General features: G+C 49.6%; 1 protein-coding gene across 1 annotated transcript; it reads right to left on the bottom strand.

Annotated features, from left to right (window-relative positions):
* Positions 1-1,038: 1,038 nt before the first annotated feature.
* On the bottom strand, positions 1,039-19,077 carry UBLCP1 (ubiquitin like domain containing CTD phosphatase 1). The gene is made up of 11 exons (XM_055128507.1): positions 18,960-19,077; positions 15,606-15,808; positions 14,741-14,832; positions 14,301-14,386; positions 14,080-14,195; positions 10,744-10,842; positions 9,189-9,226; positions 8,623-8,721; positions 5,782-5,898; positions 3,757-3,884; positions 1,039-2,332 (listed from the first exon to the last, which is right to left on the bottom strand). Exons 2-11 carry the CDS (start codon positions 15,757-15,759, stop codon positions 2,305-2,307), a joined length of 957 nt encoding a protein of 318 aa, XP_054984482.1. The 5' UTR covers positions 15,760-15,808; positions 18,960-19,077; the 3' UTR covers positions 1,039-2,304.
* Between the last annotated feature and the right edge of the window lie 277 nt (positions 19,078-19,354).

Below are 19,354 nucleotides of genomic sequence, written 5' to 3'. Positions count from 1 at the left end.
CAACCCAAAACCAAAAACCACTCAGACTATTATTCACACAACCACGTGTGATCTCAGTCAGCTGACAACAGACATTTCTCCAAAATTGTTTAATTTAGTGTTGTGACTAATAAGCGTTGGCTTGGGCCCCACCACCTAACGGCAGAACACACTTTCCCCAAACCCTACTTCACTTGCTGATGCTTGCTACTGTGGGGTTTCAGATTAGAGCCATTAAGACAAATCTGCTTTTTTAAAAATTGTTTAAATCGTTCCACTTCCTTGAAAGGGTTAAGCCAGTGTGGACATAGCCCATGTGATACCGCACATGCGTAGTAGCAGTGAGATCCAGAGAGCCCCTCAGTGTCACATGCCCACCCCCGCCCCAGCCCTGCGCCCCTGGGCCACCGGGAGAGCACAGCAGGTAAGGGCGCCTGCCTCAGGTTCCACCCTGGGCCCCCTGGATAGAGGATGGTCCCTAGGCCCCGCCCACAATGAGCCAGCCCTGAGCCCGGGAATCAGGAATAAGCCTGAGCAGAGCGGGGTGGAGCTCTCCAACAAGATTCCTTTCAAGAGGTGAACTGGACCCTCTCCAATCTCCTAGTCCATCTCAGAGATGCAAACGTCTCGATTAAGAAACACATTTTAACTGAGTCACTTGATTTTTTTTTTTTTTTTTTTTTTTGCTTTTTGGGTCACACCTGGCGATGCACAGGGGTTAATCCTGGCTCTGCACTCAGGAATTACCCCTGGCAGTGCTCAGGGGACCATAGGGGATGCTGGGAATCGAACCCGGGTCGGCCGCATGCAAGGCAAACGCCCTCCCCGCTGTGCTATCGCTCCAGCCCCTTAACTGGGTCACATGAATTATCCACAAAGGCTCTCAAACCCTTCTGCACTCTGCAGCCTTGTAATGACCTGTCACCGACAGAGTTTATCTTCCTGAGAACTCGGAGCGCGTGACAATAAAGTCGGCCACCGCCCCGCGAGGACAGGGAGCCACCTGCACCCTCTGGGCTGGGCTTCCCCCGCCGAGGCCGACACAGAGCACACACCGAGTGTTGTAAGAAAAGGTATTTATTATTTACACCACTGAAATAGTCCCATAAGAACAATATACACCGTGTTTATTCGAAAGGCTCAGGTTCCTTCCAAATACAAGAACCGTAGAAAGCAAAACTGGCAACACAGAACAGTGGTCACATTACGAATCTGCAGGCGTTAAGCGTCGCAAATAATGTCTTCAAACATCTTACAGCTCGGGATTTCACCGGGACAGAATGTTCGCACTCAGACACGATACAGCTAGAGTAGAACAGAAACTTTTTCTTCATGCTTTTCCCCCCCGGGGCTAATCCAGCAACACAGACACTTAAAAAAATGTGTTGGCGTCTCTGCTTCTGAAGGAGACGACGGGGCAGAAACGCTTCTCCTTAGGCGCCGAGACAAGCGCAGCCGTGCCGCTCCCTTCACGCTGTGGCGTCGCGGTTTCTAGCTCGCAGACTGGGACGTGCTGGTGTCACGGCTGACACCCGCCAGCCTCACTCGGAGACACAGACGCACACAGACCACACCGAGACAGCCTGTAATCCAGAGCCGCCAGCAGCGCGGGACAGCGGAGACGGTCCCTCAGGGGAAGGAGAAGGATCTCGACGATGTGCGCTTATGAAATGTAGGTTTTTCTGACTCAGAAATTTTTGCTTCGTTTGGGGGGGGAGGGGCGCCCACACCCAGTGCTGCCTCCCGGCACTGCACTCAGGGACCGCTCCTGGCAGTGCTTGGGGTGCTCACATGGCCCGCCAGGTATCGAACCCACGCCGGCCACTTGTAAGGCAAGTGCCCAACCTGCCGTACTATTTATTCTGGCACCCGGAACATTTTTTTTTTTTTAAATGTTAAAGTAGCAATTTTGAAATGGGTCTTAGATTTTTGTCAGAAAACAACACAATGAGACAAAAACACAGACGTTAACTTGTTTCCAAACTCACGAAAGGACACTGCTGAGTATACAGATTTTTTGGTCTACTTTTGTGTGTTGGAGTTGGGGGGGGGACACGACTCCGTCTTCAACGCTGGAGAAAATGGGCTTCAAAAATTAAACGGTATGCTGGTATGGGGAAGAGAAAAAAAAATTCTTTTCTTTTTGCATATTGCTATGATCTTCAAAAAATATAAAATGAAATTTACCAAAAAAGTGGAAGACCAAGTAATAAGCAGTCTGGTATTTTGCTTCAGTGCCCAGCACTACCGTAATGATTTCTAGCAGAAAAGCAAAAAGTTCCTGGATGGCGAAGTGTCTTCGGTGAGAACAGGCGTGACCTGTCCCTACTGGCCTTGCTTCTTTGAGAGGTACCTGGAAGAGATCAAAGACAGACATCTGGGCTCTGTCGTGCTCCTCCCGCAACAATCTCCCCCCTCCCCCAGGACAAAGAGCAAAGCTTCTGGGGCGAGCAGCCCCGGCAGATCACCAGGGCACCTGCTCATCGCCAGTGCTCCTCGCTCGGCCGTAAGCGTTTCTTGGATACAAGTTATTAACTCAGCCGTCACGGCACCCTGGGAGGGGTCCTGTGAGAGCAGTCGGATCCCGCAGGCACGGAGCAAAAGGCTAGAAACACACGCTGGGGACCCTCGTGCTGCCTTGCTTCCAAATGCCACGCGGAGTCTGTGATAGAAATACACTTCGACTCCCCACAACTAGCCTGTCTGTCTCGGATAAACATGGCGGGCACGACGCAGGACTCCGAATGAGAAAGGAAAGGAGCCAAGAGGGGGATTCGCCGAGCAAGCCCGCTGGCCCGTGTTCTGGGACGGGCGTCGAGCCCCGAGGGGAGTGTGTTCTGCCCGTCCCTCAAGAGGACGGACTAGTCTCAGGGGAGGGAGGGGTCGGACACAGCGTCCTGCAGAGCCGGGTAGCCTCACTCCCACACCCCAAGTGGAGGGGGGCGGCGCTGGAGAGGTGGCCCAGGGTTTAAGGTGCTGGCCTGGCGGGGGGGGGGGGGGGGCAAGCTGCTTCAAGGCCAGCACTACCGAGAGTGTGCGGTCCCGGAGCACTGAGCTGGGGGTAGTGGATGTGGCCCCAACCACCTCCTCCCCCACAAGAGATACTTTTTCCTTCTTTCTGAGCCACCTGTCTGTGCTCAGGGATCACTCCGGGCAGGGCTGCGGGGACCCTAGGGAGTGCCGGGATCGAACCCGGGTCAGTGACATGCAAGCCGAGTGTCCTCCCCACTATGCGCCCAGCCTCTCCCCCGCCCCCCAGTTGAGGTGTGAGCAGGTAGACGCTGGAGCTCATTCCCTGCCTCCCAGTCTGGTCTCTGTGCATGGACACGGCGAATCCACACCAGCCTGGTCACGGGGGTGGGGTGGGGGGACATGGCGGGGTGGGACCTGGGAACAGCACAGCAGCTGCCCCTGTTCTGCTTTCTGAGTCTCCCTGCTCCTGACAGTCACAAACATCAACACCGCCCGCTCCTCAGGGCGGCCGAGTGCACAGGGCACCTGTCGCCAGTTGTCCTAACTTGCCCCTCTCCGGCCCCCTCCGCTGAGAAAGGCCAAAGAGATGCCAGTTGATCAGCAGAGGGTTAAGATGAAAAGGGTAAGCCCGAGGTCAGGACAAAAGGGAGAAACAGTAACTCCCGGGTAAAGGCCGAACAGGGAAGCGGTTTCAGGAAAGATGATCCAGAATTAGAAAATACTCGGAATTCACACGTTTTAAGTCAAAGCCCAAGAATTTTAGCGCATTACTGCAGGAAGACAGCGCAGGCAGCCGGCACCCACCTCTCCCAGTACTTGTGGTTGAGGTCCAGGAAGTGGTCCAACTTGGCTATCTCCTTGAGGTACTGCGTCAGCTTCAGGAGCTCCTTGTCCTTCTCCCGGTTCAGGTGTGCTTTCATGAACGGTCTTATCTGGCAGGAAACCAACGCCCTGAGCACCTCCCTCTGCCCAAGGGAACGGGCAGAATCGTTCCGACAGAGCATCACGGCCCAACGTCGACAGTGACGCCTCTCGCCTCTCTGCCCGCTCGGGCCCGGATGCCTGGTTTCTGGCACCCAGCGCCCACAGTCCCACCTTGGCCATTTCCCCTCAATCGACTCCTCCCAGCTGCTCCACCCTGCAAAACTCTCCGGCTTCCCCCTCCATTACTCCAGACTGCTCCTAACCAACCAGGTAACTCCACTCTGCGTGCCAGCCTACACACACGCTTGGTATAACAGGGGAGGGAAATGAATTTTTCTTTTTTTCTTTTTTTGCTTTTTGGGTCACACCCAGCAATGCTCAGGGGTTACTCCTGGCTTTGCACTCAGGAATTGCTCCTGGCAGTGCTTAGGGGACCATGGGATGCCGGGAATCGAACCCAGGCCCGCGGCATGCAAGGCAAACCCCCTACCCACTATGCTATCGCTCCGGCCCCAGGAAATGAATTTCTGACCCTTTTCATTTCAGGATTTTTCAATTATTTTTTTTTTGAGCTCTAAGGTATCATTATGCACGAACACAACCTCTTTTCGTCCACATTTTAAAAGCATTCTTTTCTTAATTATTAAAGTCTCCAAAAGTTATCTTTAATTATGGTATATTTTTCCATAAAAAGATTAGCTGCATTTTCCTTTCTTTTTTGGTGTTTGGGCACACGAACTCTGGTGGTGCTCCTGGCTGACCCCTGGCTCTGCATTCAGGGGTCACTCCTGGTGGGGCTCCGGGGACCCCCAGTGGGTGTCGGGGATAGAATCCAGGTCAGCCATGTGCAAGGCAAGCACCCCACCCACTGTGCTCTTTCTCCTACTTTTCTATGCTTGGAACAAAAATACACAGAGCGGTAGGCTGTAATTAGTACGAAGTATTATCTGTTTCTCTCAGAAACGCCCAGCAGTTGAGGTGTGTGGGCGATGCGTGTGGCACACCTGGGGTCTTGGATAGTTAACGTGGTAACTTGAGCAATAGTTATCACGTTATCTTTAAACAAGCCTGTCAAACTATTCATTTAATCTGCCTTCTTTACAGCATATGCTAAAAGGAGCAGAGTATATCATACTTCATGGTGCACTCTCCATGGAGTATTTCCTGCCTCAAGACATTAGCTCAAAGACCTTTATACATGATCAGTTATGCTGCTCTGTGGTTAAAAACATGCTTTTCACGTACAAAGGCCCTTGGTTTGAACTCAGGGCCTCATACATTCTCCAAAGAAAGATGTCTAGGAAATAAGGACTAATTTTTCCTTGGTTTCTGCGCCACACCCAACAATGCTCGGGGCTTACTTCTGGCTCTGTGCTCAGACACCACTCCTGGTGGGCTCGGGGAGGATGCTGAGGACGGCATCTGGTCAGCTGCGGGCAAGGCAAGCGCCCTCCCTACTGTACCATCGCTCCAGTCCCAAGAAGAAGTCTCGGGGAACATGTTGAGAGAGATTATCTTGTGACGCTTAATTCCTGTTTTAGATTTTTGAGGGGTAGCATCCTACAGATTTTTAGGGACTTGCTTCAGTGATTTCACGAATCCAAATACAAACACTAAAATTCCGTCTTGAGCTGGCACGTGCTCAGTGGGATGTAATATCTGCTTTACCTGCAGCGGGGCAGGGCTGGGTCCCCAGGGCCTCTCCAAGGCACTGCCAGGAGTGACCGGGGCAGTGGTCCAGGAACCATCCCTGAACAGTGCTGGTTGCCGACGTTCAGCGGAGTTCACTCAAGTCCTGAACTGTCTCAAACACAGTCCTTCCGAAATTCTGTAGTGCTTAAGTTCAATAATGCTTAAGGCTCTACCACACAATTGTGTTAAGTAGCAAGTAAAATTGGGTCTTACCTTGAGTCCATTCTGCGGGTTCATCAGAAAATTCCTTCCTATGTCATCAAACATAATGGTGTTTTTTTTGCTGTAAAACTCCGAAAACTTTCCCCATATAACACCAAGAGGCTTTACCTTGGAACAGAAGTCTAGAATTAACTCAAGCCTTATCAACAGCTCACCCACTTGGTTATAAGCAAAGGTACCCAGCGGCCCTCCCCACCCACGAGGGCTGACACGGTGTGAAGCGCCAGGGCCCAGGGGGCCTCCCGGAAGCATCCTGCGGGGCCAGCGGCTGAGGGGGCTCTCGGTGTCTCGTCTGTGTTTGGGAGCCACACCTGCTGGTGCTCAGGGCCGACTCCTGGCTCTGCGCTCAGGGACCACTCCCGGCGGGATCAGGGAACCATTTGTGGTGCCAGGAATCGAACCTGGGTTGGTCAAGTCCAAGGCAAGCGCCCTTCCCGCTGTACTATGGTTCTGGCCCGGTCTAAACCTCGCATAAAATGTTTTGTGATGTCAATATGGGATATCTAGATCTGGAATCAAAAGAATATTTTTTGCTTGTTTTTTGGGTCACACCCATCAATGCTCAGGGGTTCCTCCTGGCTCTACACTCAGAAATTACTCCTGTGCTCGGGAGACCCTGTGGGATGCCGGGGATTGAACCCGGGTCAGCTGATGCAAGGAAAATAACCCTCTCTGCTGTGCTATTCCTCTGGCCTGAACGAAGAATAGTTTGGAAGAATTTAGGGACTGGCGACAGCACAGGAGCCTGTTTCAATCCCCAGCACGGCATGGCCTTGGCACTGCAGGGCCTGAGGAGCACCCTCACTCAGTCCCTAGCTTTACTTTTCTTCATTTTTTGGCTTTTTGGGTCACACCCATCGTTGCTCAGAAATCACTCCTAGCAGTTGTCAGGTGACAGTATGGGAGGCTGGGAATCGAACCCGGGATGGCCACGTGCAAGGCAAATGCCCTACCCACTAGACTTTGGCTCCAGCCCCTAGCTTCCAGCCAGCTGGCCTGGAGGACCACCAGGACGGGCCCCCAAGCTCCCCGAGCACTGCCTGGGAGCCCCCACCGGGTGATGCTCAGGACTGACTCCTGCCCCTGCGCTCAGGGCTCACTCCTGGTGGTGATGGAGGGGTGACACGGAGTGCTGGGAATCTAACCCAGGTTGGCCACACACAGGGCTAGTGGCATGGGTCCTACGGCCCCCAATAAAATAATCTTAAGTTCCCTGTGATCCTTTTTAAGATTAGAAACTTAGAGTGACGGGCAAAGTGCCTGGCTTTTGATACACGATTTTAAAATATTGGGGGTGGGGGTTGTTACGGCAACTCCTGTGCTCAATGCTCAGGACCGACTCCTGTCAATCCGTGCTCAGGGAAGCTGACTCGCTGTAGTCTCCTTCCAGCCTGGAGGGCTTTTGCTAAGGGAAGCCTGAACCAAGATTCAGCAACTGTTTTCTAACAGTTTATAAACACTGACCTTGAAAATACTTTTACTTTCATGATGTATCATAAAAAAAAAAAAGGTCATGATTAGCTGCATTCCATTGCACAGATGAACAACAACAACAACAAAATTCTAGGGGCTGGAGCGATAGCACAGTGGGTAGGACGTTTGCCTTGCACGCAGCCGACCCGGGTTCGATTCCCAGCATCCCATATGGTCTCCTGAGCACCGCCAGAAATGATTCCTGAGAAAAGCCAGGAGTAACCCCTGAGCATCACCGGGTATGACCCAAAAAAACAAAAACAAACAAACAAACAAAAAAATTCTATTTCCTTCTGTTGCATACTAAGGATTTATTTCGGTGTGGGGCCACATCTGGCAGTTATCAGAGACTATTGCCAACTCTGTGCCTGTGGGTCAGTTCAGCCAAGCACTCAGGGGACCGTGCAGTGGCAGGGCCTGGAAACTCCGGGCATCCACTCGGACACAGGGGGACGCTTGTCTGTTAGCAGAGCCTCTCTCCAGCACCAGAACTGACCTTTTCTCCTTCTCTAACTCTTCACGACTATAAATACATATTCCTACTTCCCACGTTTCACTGCTTGTATTTGGTAAGTGGACGGTGTTAGTAGGTAATACATTTTATTAACCCCAACGTACACAGTATCTCTCCTATCGATTTTAGGTAATCCCTGATCTTCAAGGATCTCAGTGTAATCCCCACACGCATTTCCAGTGTGCAAAGTTCTCCCCAATTCAAACATCGAGGAGCAGGTCTCAAGTCTTTACTCCTAACGGCCTGTGCAAGCCCCACGCAGACTGCAGGGCACGCGCATGGCGAAGTACAAGCGCCATGTCGCACCCTATCAGCGTATCTGCTATTCACAAAGGACTCGGGCGAGGCTTGGTTTTCCTGCCTCTTCCTAAGGACATCGGCCTATTCCCCACCGCCCTTCTCCTCAGATACACTGCGTGGCCATCATGAGAGACAATGACATGACCCTTTCCTGACAGAGCTATTCAAATCCTCAATTTGATCATTAAACTTAAGGCCTCTCTCTCTTAATACACCTTCTGTGTCAAAACTCAACATTGTGCAAAAATCCAAAGATTTTTGTTTATTCCATTGTTATGAATACAAAAGGTGCAAAAAAAAAAAAGGATAACCATGTCTTTTTTTTAAATTACTGTATTTTTCTTTTTGGGTCACACACAGTGAAGCTCAGGGGTTACTCCTGGCTCTGCACTCAGGAATTACTCTTGGTGATGCTTGGGGGACCCTACAGGATGCCGGGGATTGAACCCAGGTCGGCCGCGTGCTAGGCAGATGCCCTACCCGCTCTGTAATCTCTCCGGCCCCAGACAACCATGTCTTTAAATAGAAATAAAATGACCTCTTACGTCTATGAGTCCTCTGCGTGGAGTATGCACTGTTATCATGGCAGCACTGTCCAACATGAACGTGATCTTATAGTTTGCATTCGTGCTCACTCCTAGCTCCTATAGAAAGCAAACGTCGTTGTGGTTAAAGTTCAACAGCGTGGAAGACTCCAGTTTTTCTGAACACGTCTGCTACAACTTCTCCCAGAATGCCAACTGTCCTCCAAATCCTGCTCCACAATTCAGAAGTTTCAACAACTGCTCGGTCAATAAAGGTCAGTCCAGAGAAGAGAGACCAGAAGGAGGAGGACTCCCCAGTTCCCTACTCTGGGAGACCTGTACTTCTCTCGGGGTGACGCACCCAGGTACGAGAAGGGAAAGAAAACACTGAAAGTATGGGAAAATGAAGGGGAGCTCTGCGCTACTGTTTTCTTCAGAAAGATACAGGTATTCAACTGCCCCTACTAATGCTATTTGATTACCTACTCACTGCTTCCAATGAAAATGAAAATAATTTAATTTGGACCTCTAGAGAGAAAAATTACAGTTGCAAACCATGCTTAACTAAACTGCTTTCTAACACTTACTTTCATTTTAGCTTCAATCCACTTCATATTTGTTGCAGCTAAAACATAAAGATAAAAATACAGTATATATGGAAATTTCAAACTTCATAGGAAAAAAAAACATTTTCTGTATAAAACAGTCAAGTTTTCTAAGCAAGACCTTATGTCCAAATGCATCACAAATCTTAATTTCTAGCAAACTGATGGTACACACAGAAGTTAATTTAGTGTCTTCGAAACAAAATTTCAACTTTAATCAAAAGATAAAAGTAACCAATGCTTAAAATAACTTTCTCTGGGGAGGGTTGAGGGGACAGTCACACCCACACAATGCCCAGGGCCGACTCCGAGCTCTGTGCTTGGGGGTCGCTCGCAGCCATGCTCTGGGGAACAAACACGGCGCCAGGAACCGGTGTGCAAAGCACACAACCCAGCTCACGATGACGCCTAAATGCCCCTGCGGAGCAGCTCGGATGCTATTCTCCATCAGTTCCACACTGAACGGGGTGCCTGACCCTCTTTCTCGTCTATGCTCCCCCTGTCAGCAGAAGCAGAGTCAGCTCATATGCCAAAAGTTAATGCGGAAAAGTAACTAAGTAACTTGCATGAAAATCAGCAGTTTTTCAGGTTCAGCAAATGTACTGCTCCCTGAATCTAGCTGATTTTTTTTTTTTAATTTTCTTTTATTAAACACCCGCTGCCTGGCTGCAGTGTAGCTGCAGATCACTTGCAGTGACTCTAGCAGGATTTAACAAGACAAATTTGGTAGTAAGCTTATCTATGTGCTGTATCTGACAGCATCAGGTTTGAAATCACTAATATTAAAATTCCATTCTATTCTCGGCATTGCAGGCTGTGCTGGTCCCAAGTTACTAAGAATAAACGATGCAGCTATTACCAAATTAAATCCTGGAAAAGGGAAACGGGAGCTGAAACAACAGCCCAGAGGGCTAAGCATGTAACTCTGGGTTTGACCACCAGCATCACGCATCCCCTGAGTACCGCTGGGAGACGCCTCCGAGCACAGAGCTGGGAACGGCTCCCCCAGGACCCAGGGTGAGGCCCAGAAGCAAAACAAATAATAATAATAACGGAGGGGGTTCAATTATTTATAGAGTGCGTGTCTTTATTTAAGACAAGAAGTACCCAAGTTGTCTTTAGCACACAAAAAGCAAGAAAAACTGCCTGCATATAAAACCAAAATTTTAGAGACTGAGGGATCATCTGACAAGAAAGATGGAACAGGACCAAGAATTTTTTATATTCGGTACCTGTATGGGGGTCTATAATTCCTCAATGACATGAGAAAAGACTCACAGCTAATTAAAAAGGTTGCAATTGCTCTTTAGACATCACTTTGAGGGCCCTAATAATAGAGATCACTCCTGAAATTTTTTTTCTACGTTTCTGAGTTTATACTGCCATGCAAAGAAAGCAAACATGCTTGATCATAAATTTGCAAAATGAAAAACTTCTCATACTTAAACACAAGCCATTTTCAGCCACATTTTAAAAAAGCAAGTAATAGAAGGAAAACCTTATTTCTATGGAAATCTAAATAAGAAATAGAGCTTACACCAAATAACAATGTCATAATCCTCATATGCAGATGTTAGGAATTCATGAAGATACGGCCGCATTAATTCTACCCCAGTCTCAGCACAAGATCTGTGGTCTAAGAGAAAATTAGTCACAGGTTATCATTAGTCTATAATCACGGATGAGCCCTAATACCAGTGAAATTTATGAAATTAGTGCAAATACCCATAAATGAACTCCTTCAGACTTAGGCACACTGGCAGAGAAACGTCTTTCAAACCAGAGGATACATCTTTATGAACCAAATTAACTGATCAATTTTGCTCTATTTCTGAAGAGGAATGCCCAGAATTTAGGCTTATACAGCAAACTATACATTAATTTCCCCTCGAAAGTACAGATGTTACTTTCATGTAATAAAAAAAAGGTGGGTTTTGGAAGGAATGTCCATATTGTTCTCCAAAAAGTCTGGACCAGTCGGCATTCCCACCAGCAATGGATGAGAGTCCCTTTCTCCCCACATCCTCACACAACTGGTTGGTCTTGTTCTTTGCGCTGTGTGCCAGTCTCTGTGGTGTGAGATGGTATCTCACTGTTTTGGTTTGCATCTCCCTGATGATAAGTGATGTAGAGCATTTTCATGTGCCTTTTGGCTATTTGAATTTCTTCTTTGAGGAAGTTTATGTTCATTTCTTCTCCCCAATTTTTTGATGGAGTTGGATGTTTTTTCTTGTAAAGTTCTACCAGTGCCTTACGTAGCTTGAATATTAACCCCCTTATGGGAGGAGTATTGGGTAAATAATTTTTCCCATCCCACAGGCTGTCTTTGTTTCTTGGTCACCATTTCTTTTGAGGTGCAGGAGCTTCTTAGTGTAATATGACCCACCAATACCACTTCTTAGAATATACCCCGGGGTCACAAAAATACATTGCAGACAAGCCTTTTACATTTATTACAGCACTATTCACTGTAGTCAGCATCTGGAAACACCTCTAGTGCTCAAGAACAGACGACTGAATAAAGAAACTATGGTACATAGACATCTTCACAACGGGACACTACACAGCCACCAGGAAAAATGAAGTCATGCTATTCGCTTATAAATGGATGGGCACGCAGAGTACCATGTTGAGCAAAGTGAGTCAGAAGGAGAGGAACAGGGGCTTGAGCAATAGCACAGCGGGTAGGGCGTTTGCCTCGCATGCAGCAGACCTGGGTTCGATTCCCAGCATCCCATATAGTCCCTGAGCACAGCCAGGGGTATTTCCAAAGTGCATGAGCCAGGAATAACCCCTGTGCATCGCCAAGTGTGACCCAAAAAGAAAAAAAACAAAAACAAAAAAAAAAAAGGAGAGGAACAGACATCGAATGACTGCACTCATTTGGGTGATGTAAAAAAACATAGTATGAGATGACATCCAAGGACAGGGCCAGGAGGAACAAAGCTGGAAGCCTGCCTCAAGTGCAGGGGGAGAAGGCAGCTGGGAAAGAGAAGGGACCACTGTGATAGTTGCAAACAATCACTCTGGTAAGAACAGGGTGCTGAAAGCAGGGAAAGGGATGCACATGATAACCTCTCAGTGCCTGTATTGCAAACCATAATGCCCAAAAAGAGAGAAAGAAGAAAAGTGGCTGGAGACAGGCTGGGGGTGTGGGGGGACTGGGGGAGCGGGGACCGGGAAGGAAACTGGGGGAAACTGGTGGGAAATGTACATTGGAGGGATGGGTGTTGGGACATTGCATGACTGAAACCCAATCATGAAGAGCTTTGTAACTGCGTATCTTATGCTGTCATGGAGATTCATTTAAAAACAAATACACAAACAAAAGTGAGAGCACTTCTATTCACTTTTAACCTTTCACCTTTCAGATACAATCACATTTCATCAACACAATAGGCCCTAACAACAACAATAATGAATAATAATAATAATAATAACAATAATACATGTTAGGTGGGGATGTGTCATAATTGAAGATCATTGATGTGGCATATGAGGAAGCTGGGTTCTGTCCCCAGAACCACACACACACACACACACACACACACACACACACACACACACACAAAACTATATCTCAAAATAACTGTATGTTAGCTTAAGATAAACATTTGAAGTTTAGGATTAGAGAGAAATAGGTACATACTAGAAACAGTTGTTAGCCAAGTATTGTTTTCTTCTTTTTTTCTTGCCAGCCATACCCAGAGGTGCTCAGGGTGATTCCCAGCACTGTGCTCAGGAATCACTCCTGGAGGTGCATCAGGGACAACATGGGACGCAGGGGATCAAATCCAGGATCGCCGTATACAGGGCAAGAGCTCTGTGGCTGTACTCTCTCTAGCCCCAAGACTTCTTAACATCAGAGGACGCTTTTTATCAACACAAAAAGACCATTGCACGTGTATGTGTACGTACGTGTACACAGACACAGACACACACACCCCAGTGCTGACCCGCTGGTGGAGGGTGTAGTGCTAGATTTTTATGTAAACATAAAAATAAGTTTTATAAACCATATTGCTTAAAAGAAAGTGTAAAAAGAAAACAATGCAAAATAAGTAATTTTGAAAAATCTTACTCTGATCTTTCTCTGGGGCGGGGTGAGGGGTACTGGGCGGCACGGAGCCATGCGCAGGAGCTGCTCCCAGCCAGAGCACAGGCAGCCGTGCACAGGGGCTCCAACCCGAGCTTCCCACACTTGACGCCAAGCACGTGCTCCGGTCCTTGGAGCCATCGCCTTTGTCCCAAACACGGTTAAAGGGAAAGAAAACTCCAGACATTAAACATTATGTGCAAACAGAGCCAGAGCAATAGTACAGCGGGGAGGGCATTTGCCTTGCATGTGACCAACCTGGGTTCGATCCCCGGCACCCCTAATGGTCCCCCAAGCACTGCCAGGAGTGATTCCTGAGTGCAGAGCCAGGAGTAAGCTCTGAGCACCACTGGCTATGGCCCAAAAATGGGAAACAAAAGTACAAAAAGCTATGAAAATAATTGCAAAAGTAAATGCTAATCAATAGAATTTGATGGTCAAACTAGAGTACTCACAAACTAGAGTACTATGTGACTTACAAAAACAAAACAAAACACCGATGCTACTCTTAGTCCCAGTCAATGTGTCACTGTGTTCAAGTAAAAAGGACATATACAGACACCGCCTGGAAGCTCAGGAGCGGGCCACAAGCAGCGTCAGGGCCTGGGGCTATCGGTGGCTTCTTATTTTGCTTATTTGTATTTTCTTCAACAAGTGAATAAATTCTGTAATAAGAAATGTTTCACGCAAACCCCAAGTTGCAAGGAAAGAATACACAAAGAGGAAAAAAAAAAAAAAGAGTTGTCGTGGGTACAGAATCCACCTCAGCTGACTTACCGAACAGCGTGTAGTCCACATCCAGCACCAGCAGTTTCTTCCCTTCCCGGGGAGGGTTCAATATTTCCACTTTGTACTCTTTCACTCTGCGAGAAATTTTCAGTAGGTTTTCTTCCCTAATTTAAAAAAAGAAAAAGGGGGGGAAAAAAAAGACGTCAGGTGGAACGTCCACCTTTTCTCAGATGACAACCCATCTCCTCTGAGAGTGAAAAAGCACTCACCTATTTTCTACCTCAACCACTTCATCTTCAATATCAAAGTCGTTGACAACGTCATCATTGTCAGGGGGAGGACCTAAGACGTCTTCCTGTAAAGAAGAAAACGGCTCTGCTGTATGGCGTTATCGTCAACAGACTCATGAACAGTATTAAAAGAGAGATGCCATGTGCATTCAAGAGTCTTTTAAGCGCACGTGCGAGGAACGGTTACATATTTAACCGGTCTGCTCACGGTGTACTGTGTTGCGCTGAACCGTTTGCATTACTTACTATGCTCACAGCTGACTGTCTCTGTTGCCTAGATTTGTTTTCCGCTGAGTACCACCTTCCTGTGCAGTTTTTTCGTTGAATGCTCAAGTGACAACTTTACAATTAAAACGATGACATAACAGAACTATATCATATCTCCAAAGGGACAAATGGTAACAAAAGTAAACATTTACCAAGCTCTCCTCACGAGTTCCCATCATCATGATTTTAGTATTTGGTTTCAGTTTGAGAGCTCCGAGCTTAACATCATTTTCTGCAGGTCTGCCTACAATACAAGCAAATGACTGTTTTCTCACTAAAGTTCAGGTGCCGGTTCCCTGTCCCATCAGACCAAACCCTATCATAAAAAAGGCATGATTCCACAGCAATTTCAGTTTTCTTCCTTAAATGAACAGCTGCAGCTGAACTAGTATTTAACCCACTAAGAAGTAGCAACTAAAAACAGGGTCTGTTTTTGCCCCAACTCCACCTTAGAAGAAAACCCTTTTCAACTAACTAAACAAAAATAATCCATGGTTTGTTTTGATTTCGCTGTTCCCGGGAAACCTTGAATATGGAGTGTCAAAACTGTAGTGTTGCGGGCCTTAAAACTCGCCGTTAACGATACAGCAAACAGCGCCGAAGTCACTCTGAGAATGTATTCAGATGAGCGCTGCCAATTAATTTTAAAATCACCCTTTCTTTCAGAGCAGAAAAGGTAATCTGGAGGAGTAGAAGGCCTGAGCTATACTGCAAAGGTTGTGCGGGAAGGCAGGGGTTGGAGGACGAATCACCTTGTTTCACCTGGGACTTGTTTCCAGGTTAACAACAATACTGAAAAGTAACCTTCACTAGGGGCGGTATTTTCAGATAAAGTTTAAAATCCCACTTTCACCATAAAAGCGTTAGGAATTCTTGTCAAAGAAATCGCCTGGGGGGATAAGACTTAGAAGCTAGAAAATCAGATCATAACCCCCGCCCCCAAAAAACCCCAACCAACCAACCAACAAAGCATAAATCTATAAATGTGAGGAATTTGACATGGGGCAAGAGTCTTACCTTTAACTTTGAGCCCAAGTAGCTTTTGGCGTTCCGGTAACACTCCTGTGAGCGTTTTGAGAAACTGTTTGAGATCCAGCACGGTGTCGTCTTCTGAAAGCGTTGTCACCGAGTATTCCTGCCCGCCCCACTTCACGATGATAGGGAGCGCCATCCCTACAGCATGGGACGAGGCAGCTTTCCTTCAGGGGGAAAGAGAACGCCTGGAGAGGAGGGTGAAAACACAGCGACAAATTAGGACGCATGAACGATGGATCCAGGTCTGTCGTTTCTACCCAGCCTTTGTCCCAAGGCCTGTTTTGACACCCGGCTGGTAAGGAGAGAGAACACTGCAAAAACGGCCCTTAACATTCCGTCAGATCCTGCCCAACCAGAGGCTACAACCATGAGCCCCTTCACCGAGACCCTTCGCACAGGCTGTTAACTCCTTGGGGCATCCGGGACCACCCATGGACACTGGACACCAGAGAAGCAGTGTGTGCCGAGCCCTCCAGAACACAAACTCTAAGGGCCCGGCTCGTGGCTTCTGACCCCAAGCCTCCCCACTTAGCAGCTATATTTACTTTTGGATTCATTCGAGCTGAGCTTGCTCATCTGTAAAAGAGAAAGAATGAAAAAGAAAAAGGATAGCATACTTGCTTCTGAGATTTCTCAGGAGCATTAAATTCTCTAATATGTGCAAGTCATAAATATTACGATTCTTTAAATTAAAAAAAAAAACCCTGAAAGCTGTACTATGCTAACTAGTAAACAGCCAGCATTTGTTTCATGTTTAACAAGCTGAACAATTTTTATGCAGCTCCGCTCAAGACGTCTGTATAAGCACCACCCTCACAAGTTAGGAACCAGGAATTCCCCTGCTCCGGGCACATCAGCTAAGCTGAAGGCCTCCTGACTGCCTGAATGGGACCTGCAGGAGCTCGGGGGCTGGAGATCAGTCAAGGCCCTAGGCCCAGCTATAAACAGCCAAGATGACACAGTGCCTGGGCTCGGGGCAGCAAGCAGGCCTTGCCTAGACAGCTTCCCACCAGTTTGCACAAGCTTCCCCGCCCACACGCGGCAGAGAGCTGGATCTTCTCATCTCAGTGTCCTCGTAATTCCAGATATCATACTCAATTAAATGTTTTACTGAACTCTTAGCAGTATTAAAACCAACTGTAAGAAGGAAGGGAAATTTTGAATTCAGGGACTGGACGTAGATCAAAGGGCTGTGCACTTGATATGCATGCAGAAAGCCCGGGGTTTAATGCTCGACAGGCATGGTCCCCTGAGCACTGCACCAAGAGTATCCCCCAAGCACCACCAGGTGTGGCCCCCCCCAAAATAACAAAAAGCTTTAATCCATATGCAAAAGTAAGGCGGAAAATAATTTGGAAAAGTGTTTTCAATAGACCAGACTGCACAAGATAAGCATTGTAAATTTACAGCACGTTCTTTAAAAAAGAAAAAAAAATGTATTCCAATTGGGAGAATTTGCTTCAACAATGTTGCAATGCCCAATAAAAAGCTCAAAGGACTTCCCCCAGTCCAACGGAAATAGTTGAAACAATCTTTTATTCCTGCAGGCAATGAAGAATATGAAGTTCACAAGAGGTTAAAGATGCAACCAACAGTGCTGACAGTATAGGCTATGACGGGCAGCTGCAGAGCCCTGATAGAAAACACAACTTGGGGCGGGGGGTGGGGGGGCTGCTGGAGCGATAGCACAGCGGGGAGGGCGCCTTGCACGTGATGGATCAGGGTTCAACTCCCAGCATCCCATAGGGTCCCCTGAGCACCGCCAGGAATGATTCCTGAGTGCAGAGCCAGGAGTAACCCCTGTGCATCACCAGGTGTGACCCCCCACCCCCCCCAAAAAAAGAAAACACAACTGGGGCTGGAGAGAATGGGATGGGGCGATCCATGTTCCAACAATCCCAGTCCTTCTCCTGGGTGCCGGGGAAAGATCAAGAGCTTCCGATCTGCGTTTAGAGAGCACGTGCCGGACACAAGCAGCACTCAGCACCATGCGGTGGGTGGGGCTCGAACGTGGACTGGGCCACAGAACCCACACCCCGGCCTGCTTTCTCATGCAACTGCACCTGTGTGTGAATGTGTTTTTCTGGCCAGATGGCAAACTGGGAGTTTCAGAGCCTGGCCACCAAACTCTAACATGCCCATGGAGCCCCACATTCAGTCGGGGGGAGCCCAAGGGCTAACGGCCATTTGTCTGGGTGGGGGTAGGGGCTGGGGTAGCAGCTTCATCAACTCCTGGTGGGGAGGAGTTTCACGTGTCCTGGACCAGGAGAGAGAAGCACAAAAACACTTGCAATTTACAGAAGAGCAAGCATTGAGGGCCGGAGCAACAGTCCAGCGGGGAGAGCGATCGCCTTGCATGTGGCAGACCGAGTTCGATCCCCGGCATCCCAGAGGGTCCCCGACCACCGCCAGGAGTGATTCCTGAGCACAGAGCCAGGAGTCAGCCCTGAGCATCGTCGGGTGTGATGCCACTATGCGCCCCCCTCCCTCAAAAAGGAGCAAGTACTGGGGCTGAAGGGACAGTACAGCGGGAAGGGCGCTTGCCCTGCACATGGCCAGCCCGGGTTTGATCCCCCAGAAGGACCTCCGAGGCCCACCAGGAGGGACCCTTTGAGCCTCGAGCCAGGAGTCAGATGTGCCCCCTTAATAATAATAATAATAATAAAAACACCAAACCAAAAAGGAGCAAACACCAAGTGGCGATTCAGAGTGATGATAACATGCTCGTGGGCATCATGCCCTTGAATCGCCACGGGGACACGCCAACATGCCAACATGCCCACCAGGTGTCATCTGGATGCGGAAAAATGCAAAACAAAACAAAACAAAAAAAACAACAAAATCCAGGAGTCGTTCAGGGTGCAACCCAGTCGCCCGAGGCGAGGTGGGGGGCACGCAACGGCCACAGGACTGGAAGAGCGAGACGGCCGCCCACGTGGGAGACCCCCCTCGGCCCAGGGGCTCCCTCGGAAGCGCTGTCCACGCCGGGGGCCCGAGCGCGGGGCCGGCGCCCGGCCAGCAGCAGCCTCGGAGGGGTGGCGGGCAGGTGGACAGGGCGGCAGGGGGCGAGTCGGGAGGAATTTCTCCCACCCCGTCTGCCCCCCGAGAGTCCAGGAGGGGTCGGGAGGTCTGGAGAGCAGCGTCCACGGGGTGGCCAGGCCGCGGGGGTGGGGGTGGGGGGAGCCCTGGACACTGGCGCGCCGCAGGCCGGGCCGCGCGGCCGCCGGCCACTCACGCAGCCCCGCCGGCCCGGGCCGCCGCGGGGCCGCGAGGACCAACAGGACGCGGGGGGCCCCCGTGTCCCAACGGCTGCGGGGGGCCCGGGTCCCCCCTCACCTGGAGCGCGACCGGACCGGCGGCGGCGGCGGCGGCAGCGGGCGCAGGACGCGGCCCCGGCGGAAGCCCGGCGACCGGAAGTGGCAGGAGCGCTCGCGCGCGAGAGCGCAAGAGGCGGGACCGGAACCGGAAGTCCGCGGCGCTTCCGGCGCCCTCCCGAATGGCCGCCGTCCGGGCGCCGCCTGGCCCTGAGGACGAGGAGGCCGGGCCGGGCTCTGACCGGAAGCGACGGCCGGAATGCGGCAGCACCTGGGGAGAGGCCAGGGGAGCTTCTGGACCGAGACGGAGCCGGCAGGGACTGGAATCAGGACTCGTGTGGCTCTCTGGTGTTTCCCGACTAAGGCCGGGGAGCTGAGCCCGGGGTGGGGGGGGGGCGGGGGGGGGCGGGGGGGACA

The sequence above is a fragment of the Sorex araneus genome, chromosome 2, assembly GCF_027595985.1.
Source record: "Sorex araneus isolate mSorAra2 chromosome 2, mSorAra2.pri, whole genome shotgun sequence".
Classification (NCBI taxonomy): Eukaryota; Metazoa; Chordata; class Mammalia; order Eulipotyphla; family Soricidae; genus Sorex; species Sorex araneus.
This window is presented reverse-complemented; position numbering and strand designations above follow the sequence as displayed.

Bases quoted from the DNA above. Each gene is read 5' to 3' on its own strand.
- UBLCP1 (XM_055128507.1), bottom strand. From the start codon at position 15,759: ATGGCGCTCCCTATCATCGTGAAGTGGGGCGGGCAGGAATACTCGGTG. The intron at 8,722-9,188 runs GTAAGTGTTAGA...TGCTTTCTATAG, and splicing joins GGATTGAAGCTAAAATGAAA to GAGCTAGGAGTGAGCACGAA. The intron at 5,899-8,622 runs GTAAGAGGTCAT...TTCTGTTCCAAG, and splicing joins CACGCAGAGGACTCATAGAC to GTAAAGCCTCTTGGTGTTAT.